This window comes from Gymnogyps californianus, chromosome 12 (genome assembly GCF_018139145.2).
Source record: "Gymnogyps californianus isolate 813 chromosome 12, ASM1813914v2, whole genome shotgun sequence".
Lineage (NCBI taxonomy): Eukaryota > Metazoa > Chordata > Aves > Accipitriformes > Cathartidae > Gymnogyps > Gymnogyps californianus.
This window is the reverse complement of record NC_059482.1, coordinates 19698567-19712546: the sequence shown is the minus strand read 5'-3', so window position 1 is coordinate 19712546 and position 13980 is coordinate 19698567. Positions and strand designations below refer to the sequence as shown.

Here is a 13980-nt window from a genome sequence, read left to right as displayed (position 1 = left end):
ACCCATTGACTTCAGCTGGGTCAGGATTTCTCCCTTGTGGTTTACGAATCTATTGATTTTAACTAAGGCTGTAGAGCCATACATAAATGAGAAACAAACTGCAGAAAAGGAGCAAATGATCAAACTCTTCCCCAAAACAAAATCCTGGAGTGTCTCTGGTCTCACCAACACCTGCCTCATGATCTCATTGACACATCTGCATTTCTCTTTAGAGAGGAGACAAAAGCACTGCACAGCACAAGCTATTCCGTAGTTTTGTGATAGATCTTATAAATAAGATGCCTATGTACAGCTATAATCATCCCTCAGTTGGGGGCACGAGCTTTTGAGCCTTCTTCTAGCATCGGTCTTACTGGACGTCAGTAGACAGACACAGTCCTGCATGCTGACGAAGAGTCATGTAGCAAAGATACTTTTGAGTAGCTTCTAAGCTGTGAACTTGATGTTTTGATAACATTTGGCCTTGAACTTTCTAATATAATAGTCTGTCCAATATACTTAATTATTCTTGCTCACTGAAACTCTTTGCTTTCTGTTACTGGTGTTGTGAAATAATGATGCTTCTGCCAAGAAGGCAAGGTGCTGAGACCTGCTGGAAGGTGGGTTACATTAACGTTGAAAAAGAAAAAAAACCCCAAGGCTTTTTACTGTAGAATGGTAGTGAAAGTCTGCGTGGAGCTTGTTTGTTTTCCAAAGGTAAATCTTTTGAGGGGACTGCAGAGAACCTCCTAAACTTAGTATTTGAGAAATTATTTCCTCCTGTATCATTCCTTGAGAGGAAGAGACTGTATCTCCATTTCAATGTTGCACTCATTTAAAAAATGGTATGTTCAGGGGGTAACATCTTGTTATCAATTGATTGTCTCCTTGCTGTCATTGTGGCCATACTGACAAGTGAGCTCCTTGATGTGAATTAGGCATCACTAAAAGCTGCCACTCCTATCATGTCTTAAAAATGAAATGAATCAGGAAATCCAAGAAGGGTCTGCTTGGGAACAATCTTTGCTATTACTGGGCAGCTCTGTATTTGAAAGTCATGAGCCACCCTGTTAGGTCCTGCACTAATTTTTTTTTTTTTTCTATAAATGCAGTAGGTTGCTGTTACATTAATTATCAGGTTAGGATCTACTAAGATCAATAAGGATCTACTGCTCCACCTTGTGGTCTGAAAAAAGTTTTCCGTTATTCTGCTCTGTAGAGTGGTGTGTCAGAAAAAGTCCAGCCTCTCCCCCTTTTTTTATTAAACTGGAATTTGACTGGAATCAGTATCATACTTTTCCTTGAGATACGGATCTTAAGGGCAAGTAATGTGTTGTCACCTTTGGCATGCTTCAGGATAGACATTGCAAGAGATGTTTGATTACAGAAGAGAAGAGAGAAAGAGAAATAAAAGTTAAATCAGTGAAAAGTGCTATTCAGTACACATAGTTCAGAAGGTGCAGAATAAATTATAAATAGCTAGCAAAAAATAAGATACACAATACTCAGCTGCTTTTTTCAGTATATACGCTAGGACCATGGTAACAGCTTGTTTGTATGGTCAGTGAGGCAATCAGATAGGGCGTATTCTTCCATGCTGCCGATGGGCCAGAAAACCAGCGGCTTCCCACAGTTCTGCAGACTTTGGTAAAGATGAATGCTATGCAATTACCCGGCCACAATCCTTCCTGTACATCAATGCCACAAAAGCTATTTCTCAAACTAACAAGAGTGCTATAGCAAGACATGGCTTTTTACTCACTCTGTCACTAATTGCAGTGCTTGGAAATCATGCAGTATTTTTCTCCAGCTCTGAAATAAAGACTGTAAAGGAGTAATGTTCTTCTGCTGTTGAAATCACAACTCCTGTGTACTTCAATGGGGCGGGATCAAACTGGTACTGCTCTTCTGATGCTCGGTTTGTTCTAGGGAAGCAGTTTATAACAAAGCAGTCCAAGAAAGGGTTTGTATTTGTGTAGTCTAACACCACGGGTCTGGGAGTGTTGGATCCTATTTTGGACACTTAAATTAGCGTGTATTCTTAAACAATAGTAATAGCCAAACGATAGCAACCAGTTAATACCTACATGAAGAGCACAGCTTCTGCAATGACTTGTGCTTTTGGAAGTGAGTGGTTGTGCTCATAAAGCCTTAAAGAGTAGGAGCACTGGAAAAATTACCATCTTCTATAAAAAGGCTTATTGTATAATAAGGGCAGCTTGTCTTACTGCATACCAGCAATCAGAATGCTAGTCATAAAAAACATTTATGGACTGGCAAAAGACAACTGCCTGCCCAATCCTGTCCGAGTTTTGTTTAGTAATATGTTATCACGGAATTCCGTACACTGGAAAGTTGGTGCTTTGGATGAATATGAGTGTAAAGAAGTCTGTGGCTTACGCAGCCAGACCTCCCTGATGACAGTTTCTGTTTCTGAATGGTAGACCCTAGTTCTCATAGTGGTGTACTGTGCTGTCACCTTTGCCATGCTTCAGGAGAGAGATTGCAAAACTTGTTTAACTAGCGAATAGGGGAAAGGAGAAGGAAGAATGAAAATAAAACAAAGGATAGCTTTGATAAGTAGTTTAGAGGTTTTTTCCTGTGGTCTTCGTGAAGAATAATTTGTCACAAGGCAAGGAACTTAACTGTTTCCCTTCCATTTCCCCCGACCTCCTTCCCCCTTCTTTATGGATTAAAGGTTTCAAAATCTGTATGGCTAAAATTAAGTCTGTTGAATCTATACAGGAGTTAACATGCTGAATTATACTACAGTTATCTCTCCAGAATTTCCATGAGAACAGGGATTACTCAGCATTATTGGGGGTCTAGGCACTTTTGGTGCTGATTTCCTTAAGGACTCAGATATCCATCTTTAGGAAGTCAAGTTTTGAGTGTCAGTAAAGCCTTTCATTTGAAACTATTCTGACTTGGCACCAGTGCATAAGACCTACACAATTAGGATGAAATCTTGCCATGACAGGTGCAAGACTTAACTTGGAGGCAGGGAGAAGGGGAAGATTAAGGAGCTGTAGTTAGAGGAAGGAATTACAGGTTGTCAAGACATGGGTAATAGGCTACTAACATGAATCCTTTGTCTCCAAATGCCCTGAGGAAGGGAAACCGAAGGTTTATAATCAGTGTGATATTCCTGGAATCTTTACATACTCTTCACTGAAACTGGATTGGGGCAGTGGAGTTGTCCTGAATACAACTTATTTCAACTTTAATAATAATAATAATTTCTTGTTGTCACATTTCAAGTCAAGAAGTCAAGAGTCAGTTGCAAGATTCCCCCAAATTCATTATCATGGTTTTGTATATTCTATATGAAGGATATATACAGAGAGAATGGAAAGTACTAAGAGCAAGGTAGTACTGAAAGATCTAGAACTGTATTACAAAGACACTAAATTTAAATGTCTCCTGCCTCCTGAATTACAATATTGTAATATAAATATATCTCTAAGTATAGAATTTATTTGGTTATGGTTTATTATTTTGTTATAGTGCTGAGGTCAGTTAGGTACAACATCATCTAATAATTACAATGTATGTAAATACTGTGGAGTTTACAGCGCAAACTGATATTAGAGAGCCATACTGCAGTTCTTAACTATTTCATCAGTTGGTTAACCTAGGACAAAGGCTTTAGAACTGGGAGTTGCTGATGTGGTTCCCATTAGACATAGCAAAAATGAAGGCATGAGCTATTTGATGTTGCTCCTCAGAACTGCTCAAAATTCTTTAAACCATTTGTTTCCATTTTAATTCACAGCAAGAGGTTCAGTAATTTGTGGACTGATTTTAATCGTCATTTCCCTCACAGCATATCTAAACACTCGCTAAAGCTGTATGTTCCTCCTGATCTTATGTGTAAGTAGTTTTATTAGCGTTCTGTTTCATATCGGTGTAAGTATGGGGAGGAAAGTATCTGTCTTGAAATAACATCTTTAGACCACTGGAGCTGTATTCACTTATTCACTGAACTGACAGACAGGTTTGTGATATTTTGCCAAAAGATGAAAGGGAAATTCTGCCCCCAAACCGTGTAGACCATGTTTCAGTCTCCTTAGAGGTATTTTGGTTTCTTCAGTAAAGAAGGGCTGTTGGCTGCTACACTCCTAATATGGCCTTTCTATTTTCCATTGCTCCCAGCGAATTTATTAAAGAGCTTAAAAAGATGTTGGTAAGAAAACAGACTAGAAACAGATGAAGCTTAAGTGCCTGCTATTTCAGCTTGACTGAGTATCCAAAACTTGAGATCCCTAGCCAAACTATAAGAAACTCCTGTATCTGTTTTAATAGGTGTTAACATGAACGTAGAAGGCTTCCTAATGCAACTTTCAGAATTTACCTGTCCAGGAGGGATATATAGCCTATTGGAATGGCTTTCTAAGGATATTTCAGTACTTTAGTTTCTCGGCAGAATTGAGAAGGGCATACAGGAATGAAGGGGGGTGGGTGGGTGGGAAGACCTTAAGCAGAGATTTTAAATTTCCAAACAACAGAACTAAGTTTACTACTTGATGCCTTTTCTGCCTCTTACTTCAGAATAAAGTGCTTCTGAGTGGTAATTAAAATGTGTTCATTCAGTGTGCTTAGAAAGAGGTATCTTTGCTTTTGTCAGAACAGCTCATTTGGTTCACACCAGCTTTTTTATAGTCTGGATTAATGTCTGCAATTACCATTGCATTGGTAACATGGAGGAGCAAAGGTGGGAAACCAGTTTTGGTGATTGATTGGAGCATCCCTTAGATCAGTTCTGAATGTTAGCCCTGCATTAATCACAGGATGGGCCTCTTAAGGTGTAATGTCAAGCTAAATACTATGAATCTTGTCTAGAACCTTTCTATGCTTTAATATCTCTAGAACCTTTGTAAAATTGTCAATCTAAGGCTTGCTAGAATTGTTCAGGGACAAATAACTTCTCCGCTCAGCCAGGTATTTAGCTGAGAGTCCATATAGTGTACCACTTCTACACTATTTCATGGTATCTATCTTACCCCAGAGTCAGAAACTAGAATTTTAGAACTGATGAAAGATCTGGGTGAGAAAGATTCAGTTCTTCCTTATCAATTACTCATAATGCTTCGTATGTAGTAGGTGTATGACATAGTAGCTTATAACCCTGCAGACATTAAAGTTCTGAAGACTTATTTTGTGGAGCCAAGACGACATGTAGAGGGGAACAGGGAATTTCAGAGAAGCAGCTGGCAACTGGCATGTGAGCTACAGTGCTGGTGAGCCTAGGTGAATCTATGCTCTGTATACACCAGATGATTAGTGGCTGATCAAGGAAAGGAAAGAGAAGTGATGAAGTCATGTGGGAAAGGGAAGAGAGTAACTGTGAGCTGGCTACTGAATCCAGCTCTGGGGAAGGAGGTACTGTCACACCACACAACTGAACATTGTCCCCAATGTCACACAATGCCCGGGAGCCCAAAGCTCATGGCCACAGTGTGGAGATCAGCATAACAGTTTAATCTATCTGAGGTCACTGGTTCAATGTGCTAATGGGAATTGAAAACCCCTTATTAGGAAACCAAAATCACTAGATTTGCATCTAAGCTTTGATTGATTGATGAGTCAAACTCCTGGCGTAGGCTTTGCAGTGAGATTACTTCAAAGTTGATTTATTACTATCATCATCAATGCTATTTTGGAATGTAAACCCTGATATTACAAGGCAAAGGTCATCCACCTTTGAAGTGTAATGCCAGATTATATTCTTTCTCAAAATAGTGATTAAATTTGGTGGCAGATGCTTGGCAAAATGCAGTGGGCAGAGCCTAGTAGAAAGGCAAGGTGCTGCTGGTCAGCAACATAGCTTGCTTTTGGTGAAGCGGTGCGCTAGCCAGGCTCACAGCTCTGTGGGAGGTGATACTTTCACAGGTGTCGTTCTCAATGTGCGACAGCTCTTGGCTCCTGACTTTGTGCTGGCCCTGTTTGGGGATATTTGGATTTGGTTGTATGCTGCCTTTGGTACCTGTGCTGTGGATTGCTCAGTCCTGCGTTACAGCTTATGGAAGTATGAATAGGAGAGGGAGCATTAGGATAAATTGTAAGGTACTTCTGTTCTAAAGTGTATTCATTGCTGGTGAACTGTTCTTTGAAGCAAACAATTTCTTCTAAAAATACTGTGGTCTAAAAACACTTTAAAAATGCTTCAGAGGAGATTAAAAGTGTATATTATGATAGCTAGAGAACTGTTAAAATATTTATCTGCAGCTATTCGTAAATTCATGAAAAGCTTAATCTGATTCTTATGATACAATAAGTCTCCAGTAACTAATCTGACAATTACATGCTTCCTAGTGAGTAGTCTGAACATGACTGACCTTGCAAATACTTTGGCTCACAAAAAAAGTACTTTATGTTGGTAAATTCTTTTTCCACAAATTTCAATGGAAAATATTATTTTTGCATATGACTATGCAGGAAAACGAAACAAAAATGAACATTAGTACTAAAAGTATCTTGTACAAAAACTACAATAGCTTTGTTAACTAAGACTGAGCATCATCCTCCCCCACTGTGAGCACATCAGTTAATCATACTAGGCATTACTCAACTTCATTTGGCATCAGTAAAATTTTAGATGTAATCCAAATATCAGGGTAAATCTTTCCCTAAGTTGATAAGAGTCTAATTTTAATACTCTTCTTATTCTTTGATTCAGCATAGCCTCTTACAGACTGGGGAGCACTTAAAAGGTTGGATGTGTTATAAAGACTTGTTTTGAGTACAGTGGTGTTGACCACTTACAGAGAGAGTCATACAGCTAGGGAGTCTCTTTTTAAAAAAAAAAGAAAAATGGGCTCTTGCCAGACATGAGTTATAATGAGGATACAGCACTTGTGAGAATCGCCAGTAGAAATGACTGTAGTTGATGATTTCTCCAGTGACATACCCTGCTCCTTGAAACACTCACAAATGGACTGCATAAAAAGTATTTGATTTGCTGCAAACAGTGCTTTTCCTTTGTGCTGTGAGCAGCAGTCAAATACATGTAAGTTGTGGTGTTTATTGATCAGCCAAACTGACAAGGTGATGTTTGAGAATTTCCTCTTCTGGAGTGTTGCCTTATCTGCTTAACGAGAGCTTGCAGAATTTTACCATCTGTACAGAGCCTCCCTATCATCTTATAAAGTAGTTTAGAGCACATAGTGGACATATTCTGCTTCCAAGAAGTCAGTGAGGGCAAGATCTCATCTAGTCTGTTCACAGTAAACCATCCTGAAAGTTTTCTGCGGCCCGTTTCATATTATAATACAGCCACTGGATCTGTCTCTGCCCTTGTAAGGCAGGCAAGTCCTATGGAAGTAGGTAACTGATAGAAAAAATAAACGCATTAGCTTTTTAGATCTTACTAAAGATTGGGGATTTTTTTTTTAATAGCAGAAGAATGTTTCAAAAAATGACAGTTGTTCACAGAAGGGTTACATTCTGCCGTCTATCTTTGTGCAGAAGTCCCATTGGGGTCTTTCAGCAGGCTACTCCCAAAACACAGATGTTTCTGGCTATTCATTCAGCATTTTAGTGCTGCTGGATGCTTCTTACTCTCTAGCTTTTTGTTACTGGGAGCTTGTTAAAATACAAATAGATTTTTTTTGTTAACACCACCGGTGCTGTCTCCAAAGTTATGTAACATAAAAAAGTCTCTATAACTACCACTGGGTGGTGTATGCCTCGTATAAGTAAAACTCACTGAAGTAAACTATTGGAGTTTTGTATGTATGGAACTTCAAGATCTAACCCAAAAGCCTGTTATGTCTAGTTTTTAATCAGGAAATTTCCCCGGAGTTTATCAAAGAAAGAAACTCAAGGATTTGGCTAGGAAGAAAGTGGGGGTGTATATGCATCCATGTCCTTGTAAAATTCAACTTTGAATGAGGGAATACAGTGTGTATTTATACTTTCCTTCTGAGTTCCTGTAAGTTCTCATGCTTTATTGAGAACCACCTATTTTTACAAGCATGGAAAGGCCCTTAGTGTGTCTGCTGGCATCTTAAATTAATCATAGCCAGTCTTAGAAACATAACAGTCCACACGTCACTCACATCACTTTTTTCAGAAGTAAAAGGGGATGCCATTTTCTACCACTTCCATGTCCTTGACGCTGCTGTTCAACATGTAAGAGCATTTGTAGAACCTCTGTGGGTGTAGATTTTGGAAGGATAACAGGATTTCTTTTTGCTAGATAGCACAAGCTATGCTGAAAACAAGTGTTAAAATACTTTAGTGGCTTAGGACTTATGGCATTGCAACGTGCTTCCTTTTCACTGCCTATTTTGTATCAATCTGTTGAAGATACACAAGTTCGTAACCCACATTTGACTATCTGTGTCTAAAGTCAGCTCTAGTTAAATTGCTGAGGCTGAGTAATTGCTGAGGCTTTCAGAATAAAGAGAAACTGAGGGAGGAAGAGGAAAGGAAACATTTTTCCTTCCACTGATTTACTTTATACATGCCATCCAACTGAAGTTTAATCTGTTTTGGTTTTTTTTTTTCCTTTAGTAGCTCCTTATAAATATCAAAAGGCAAACTGTAACCCTATTATGAGCATCTTGTAAAACTTTTTTTAAAGAGCAAGTCTGAACATGTTATACAAGTATAGAAATGCCACCTGATTTTGTCTCTTTAGCTTGCTTGAGTCCAGCAAAACTACTAAGATAATGAAATTAAATTTTCTCCATGTCTATTAGTACCTTTATTTTTATTACGTCTTCTGTATGGAGATACATAAGACAGCAGTTATATGAAACCTATTGGATTGTTTTTTTGAGGCAGAAAAACTTGCTCTAGTGCTAGAAAGGTTCCCTCCTGCAGTAGCAATGTGAAAAAAAAGATGTTTAAGAATATCTGTGATTTAGGACTGCAAAGGTATCGACAAAATCCAACAATAACGCATAGCTCTGCCCATTGCCTCATGTTCTTTGGTCTTGTAGGAAAATTTACCCATAGAGCCAACAAGCTCCCAAACCCAGTATGAAAGAGAGAGGGGACCGAGTTGGCTTGAAACTCAGTACTTTTAGAGTCTGAATCTCTTACAGGAGTTTCTACTAAACGAAATTGATATATATGTCCAACAGGGGAGGCAATGGATGGAAAAAGATACCATAGAGACAATTGTTGTAAAGAGAAGGAAGAGAACTGTTAACCAGTCCCTGGCTATATTTGCATTCCCCACTTCTCAGCGCAGGATCTATCCTGGAAATTCTGTCATGACTGAATGCTCTTAGCTGATATGCTGATGGCCATACTCTATCAAACAGCATGGAAAAAGAAGAATAATCTCAATATCTAGATATGATTAAACGTCATTAAGCCAAACACAATCAAACTGTAAAAATTAGTTTGTCCCCCTATTAGCCACAGCCGATGTGTCTTTGTCTAGGTTAGCTATCTGATGTCCTCCATGAGAACACCTCCTTAGGAAAAGCCCATTGTTGATGGTTTTTGATCATCAGGATTATCCCATCTTTGCTTTTATGGTAAAATAAGTATTTTAAGTGCCAGTAAAGGATGTTGTGGTATTATGTATGTGTTCAAAAATGACATCCTAGGTGTTGATTGAGATGCTTCTTACTGCAGTTTGTTCTCTATTGAAGAGCAGAGTAAACGAGTGTTTATAATCTCTGTATCAGTAAGCAGTTCTGTCATTCTATAGACTTTGATAGCATAGGGCCTCTCTACCTTTGCTTGTAAAGGTCTTATTTCACTTTGATGGTATGGAAGAATTGGTGCAAACTTTTCACTGAAAGGTGCCTCTTGTAGCTGTGATGTGGTTAGCTTTCTCTCCACTGCAATTTGGAAGTATTTGAATTAAAAGATGCTAATGAAGACCCAGGTTTCTCTAGCTGAACTGACATAAGATAATATATGGAGACTAAACAAAATGCAAGAGTTGCAGACCGTTAACCTCCTGTGCCTGAGCTAGCAGCAAATTATAAAGGAAGCAGGTTAGGAAATTAAGTGACCCAAAATACGACAGAAAAGAGTTCAAGCACCCTGGGTGTCACCTTATGCAATGTGAGATAGGGGAATATATCTCTTTCCCTAAAAATTGCCAGATGCCCTGGAGATCTGGCAATGGTGCATATGTACTGAGTGGCATGAACGATGCTGCTGCTACACCTGTGCCTGACACCGTGGAAGCCTGCTGGGTTCATGATGCATTGTGCTGCTGTAGTGTGAATTGCTAGAATTATTTTTGGACAGAATGAAATAAGGATGGAGGTTATTTTTCAGTACTAACTACTTTCTTCAGCCTGTCTGGGTGGTAAGCAGAGAGATTTTCTGACTCCCCTCGGAAGTTTTGGAGGTGCCAAACTAGACCAAGTGTTTCAGTATCCTTTCTAGTATCCTATTGAGTTCCAAGGACGCGTGTAATTCCATGTTAATTGATAGGGATTTTCCCATCCTGCATTCCTCTTTTCACAGGAATTCACAGGAAGCAAGTATTTTATGCTACAAGTGTGAACCATTAGCCTTTATCACCAGGCAACCACATTATCAAGACATACATAACTATCGTACAGAACATGCTTTCTATCTAGCAGTTCTTCTATCTGTATCATTCACCATTCACACAAACAGTCCTCCATCTGCTAGGCAGGGTCTGTTCTTCCTATGTGTGATTTGAAAGCACCCCAGGCACCTGCCCGGCTTGCAGATGGTGTTACTCCATCACAGTGTGGAGTCATCACTGACAACACAGCGTATTTCAGGGAGATGAAAGGGGATGACGGAGTTAAGGTCTTACTGAAGATGTGCCAGACAATCTGAGCTAACTGTAGTGATTGTGTGTAAATTTTTTTGTTGCTGTCATTGCCAAACTGTGCAGGAGGTGAGGTTTTGTTTGTGCCAAGTCTCCTGCCTACTTTGGAGGGGGGAAGAACCCCCAAACTGCAGAATGGAGGGCAGAAATCCTGATCCCACGTTAAAACTGCCCCCAAGAAACCTTTCAGTGGTCCGGCGCTAACTTTTCTAGATGCCGTCTTTCTGCTCAAGTGTTTTTGGTTTGTTTTTTTTTTTCCTCTTCATGCTATTTTTTGCGAACGAAAAAAGCGCTAAGCAGGCTGAAGTGGCAGCAGAAGGCACATACGCCTGTGCTCAAAACTAAGTTAAACTCCGAGGGGCGTGCGAGCAATCCTTACCGTGAAGGAGCGGAGCGGCACGGCGCGGAGCGGCGACCCGTGTGCTCCCGGGGCCCGGAGCCGCGGCGGGTGCCCCGCTCGCCGGGACGCGCGGTGCCGGATGGCGAAGGGAGGAGCGGGGGAGCGCCGGGGCAGAGCGGCAGTGCCGCCGCTCCTCCCTTCGCCGTCCGGCACCGCTCCCGGGCACAGCGGGGTAAGCCTCGGCTCTCGGCTTTCCCCCTGAAACTCCGGGAAGAAGAAGGGGATGCCGCCCTTGCGGCGGTGCGGCTTTGGGGCGTGGGGCCGGGGAAAAAGACCTCGCAAGCGGTGCTCTTACCCCCTCCATTTTTGTAGCAGAGGTAGGGAAATCGCCAGACGTTGGCCAGGTCCACGGCGAAGCCGATGACGGAGAGGAGGAAGTCGATCTTCTTGCCCCAGGTCTCCCTGTCCTGGGCGCCGTAGCGCGGCGCGGGGGCGGCGGGCAGGAGGCTGCTGCTGGTGTACTGCACCCCGTTGTGCTCCTTCACCAGGATCAGCTCCACGTCCTTCCTCGGGGGCGGCGGCCCCGCGCGGTCCGGCAAGGGGGCCACCACCGACACTTTGCGGTCGGGCTGGATCTGTTTGTTCATCCTTGCCTTAAACATCCAGAGAGAGCGAGCTGAGGCGGGGGAGCGGGCGAGGCGGGGTGTGGGAGCGCAGATAACGGAAGTGCACTTCCCGCTGGAGGCGACTCCGCGCTCCAGCCCGCCGGTGTCAGCGCGGCAGGAGCGAGGCACGGCCGTAATAAGAGCCATGCAAATGAGGCGGGAGAGGGGGGACCGCGGCGCCCGCGCCCGCCGGTGTGCCCCCGGGGAGCGGGGCTTCCCGCGCCCTTCCTCCGCGGGGGAGCGGCCGGCAGCCGGGCGCGGCACCGCTGCCCGCAGCCTGCCGAGCCGCGGGCGCACCTGGGGCACGCCGCCCCTGCCCCGGCCGCCGGTGGAGACCGAGCTGGAGCCTCCCGACCCGCGCCGTGAGCCGGCTGAGCCGGGGAGAGCGGAGCCGGCCGGAGCCCCGCACCGTCCGGCCCCGCGCTGCCCCCGCGCCAGAGCTGCACCTCGTGCCCCAGCGGCAGCTTCACCTTAGGGTTAGACAATTAGGGCTTGTCCTGCCGCAGGCTGCGGGGCGCTCGGAGCTGCTCCTTCCCGCGAGGCAAACTACGCATCCCCGGTCAAGCAATCTGAACGCGCCGTTAGCAGGCAACAGGTAGAGCTAGTTTGGATTGCCCACTTCCCTTCTTTCCCGGCTGAGCTGCGGTACAGAGGCAGCTTTCCCCTGTCTGCTAGCGTGGCTTTAGTTAGACAGTAGAATTTGGCTTTTGACATCAGAACCTGGTGGGGTGCAGGTTGAATGGCAGAGCTGGACACTGCTAGTACTCCTACGCCGGGATTGATGGATGCCCGGCTTTTTCTTTCCTGGCAAGCGTGGGGCTGGTCGGATTCAGTTGTCAGGTTGAGGTATTTGCAGGACATTAACTATTTGCTGCTATTCTAAATGGGACCTGAGTCTTTTACGTGTAAAATGAGCAAGGAATTAGCTGGCAGAACAACAGTGATTGGTGCCAAAAGTTGGCTAAATACAGCTGTAGAAAGGGGTTTTCAGGGGCTCTTCCTGTTACAGCTGTGAGCAGTAACTCTATGTCTGTTAAGGGAATAAAATTTGAGCACAAAAGGCAGAAACTGGCTCCCCCTCCCCAGTGTTGAATAGCTTCCCTTCTGCTTGGCATCAGTGAGAATAGGTCAGATCGCAGAGGATTCTCGATGGTGTTACAGCCTACCGTTCTTATTCACTCTGCTAGGACTGATAATACAGTATTATAATTGTAATATATGAAAAGGTGCTAGTCAGAGTTCACAAGGAATACCAGGTTCCTATGCAAACTTGGAATGTGAAAAAGAATCCCAACTCAGAGTTAAAGCTCGCATATTGGCATCTTCCCCTCCTCTCTTTAGGCCACAGACTACAAAGATGCTAGTTAGACAGCTATTGTCAATTTGCAGATTTTCTGCCTTCACAAAAAGCTCTTGGTTCGAGCTCCAAGATCCAAGCTGTGACTTGGATCCTGAAGCCCTCATCTGGGTGAAGTATTTGAGCAGTGGCTATACTGTTTCAGAGCAATTGTATGCTTAGAACATGCAGCTCATATGTTCTCTTTCGGTTATTCCATGATTTCCTGCCCTCATCTTCTCCAAATACACCACATAAGACCATTTTCTCTATTCTTTTTGACACTTCATGCCATACGTGCTGCAAGTACTTCCCCTGTGCAGTCATTACACAGGACCCTGTAAACGCTTGCTGTTTGCCCATGCAGTACAACCCACATTTTTACACTGATGCGCAGCTACACTGTTGCTTACTCCTCATACCATCCATCAGTCACTGCCACCACATGCATCAAATACGTACCCATGTTATATGCAGTGCCCCCAAATATGCCCACACTCCCCTGCGTTTCAGTGAGCCTGCACACCCATTCTCCCACAGCTAATAAAGGACAAGCTCTGTTCTGGGCGTAAGGAGAGCCTCTGCTCCCAGCTGCAGAGCCCTGAAGCCATCTTGCTGACAGACTCACCAGGTAGCACTGGGGGTGTCTCTGTCCCATTCTCTGGTACCTGTGGGGAGGGGGAAGATGACTGAAGGGAGATTCCTCCTTCTTCCTTCCACCACTCTGGGACTGCAGTCTCTCTGGGAGCTGAAGCTGTAGCCTAGCCAGTAAGGACCTTTTTAAACCTGGTTCCCCTCTCTCCACGTGACTATTACTGCCTTAATAATCTGTACAGACTTCCTGTGCTAGACAGCAGCACTCCCATATTGCTTCCGGAAA

General features: G+C 43.2%; 1 protein-coding gene across 1 annotated transcript in view; it reads right to left on the bottom strand.

The window, feature by feature from the left end:
- The window catches only part of SLC6A2 (solute carrier family 6 member 2), a 74577-nt gene extending 60819 nt beyond the window's left edge, over positions 1-13758 (bottom strand). The window contains exons 1-2 of the mRNA XM_050903944.1: positions 13729-13758; positions 11455-11752 (exon numbers count right to left, since the gene is read on the bottom strand). Of these exons, the coding sequence (XP_050759901.1) occupies positions 11455-11752; positions 13729-13758 (328 nt within the window). The remainder of the gene's footprint in view (positions 1-11454; positions 11753-13728) is intronic.
- Between the last annotated feature and the right edge of the window lie 222 nt (positions 13759-13980).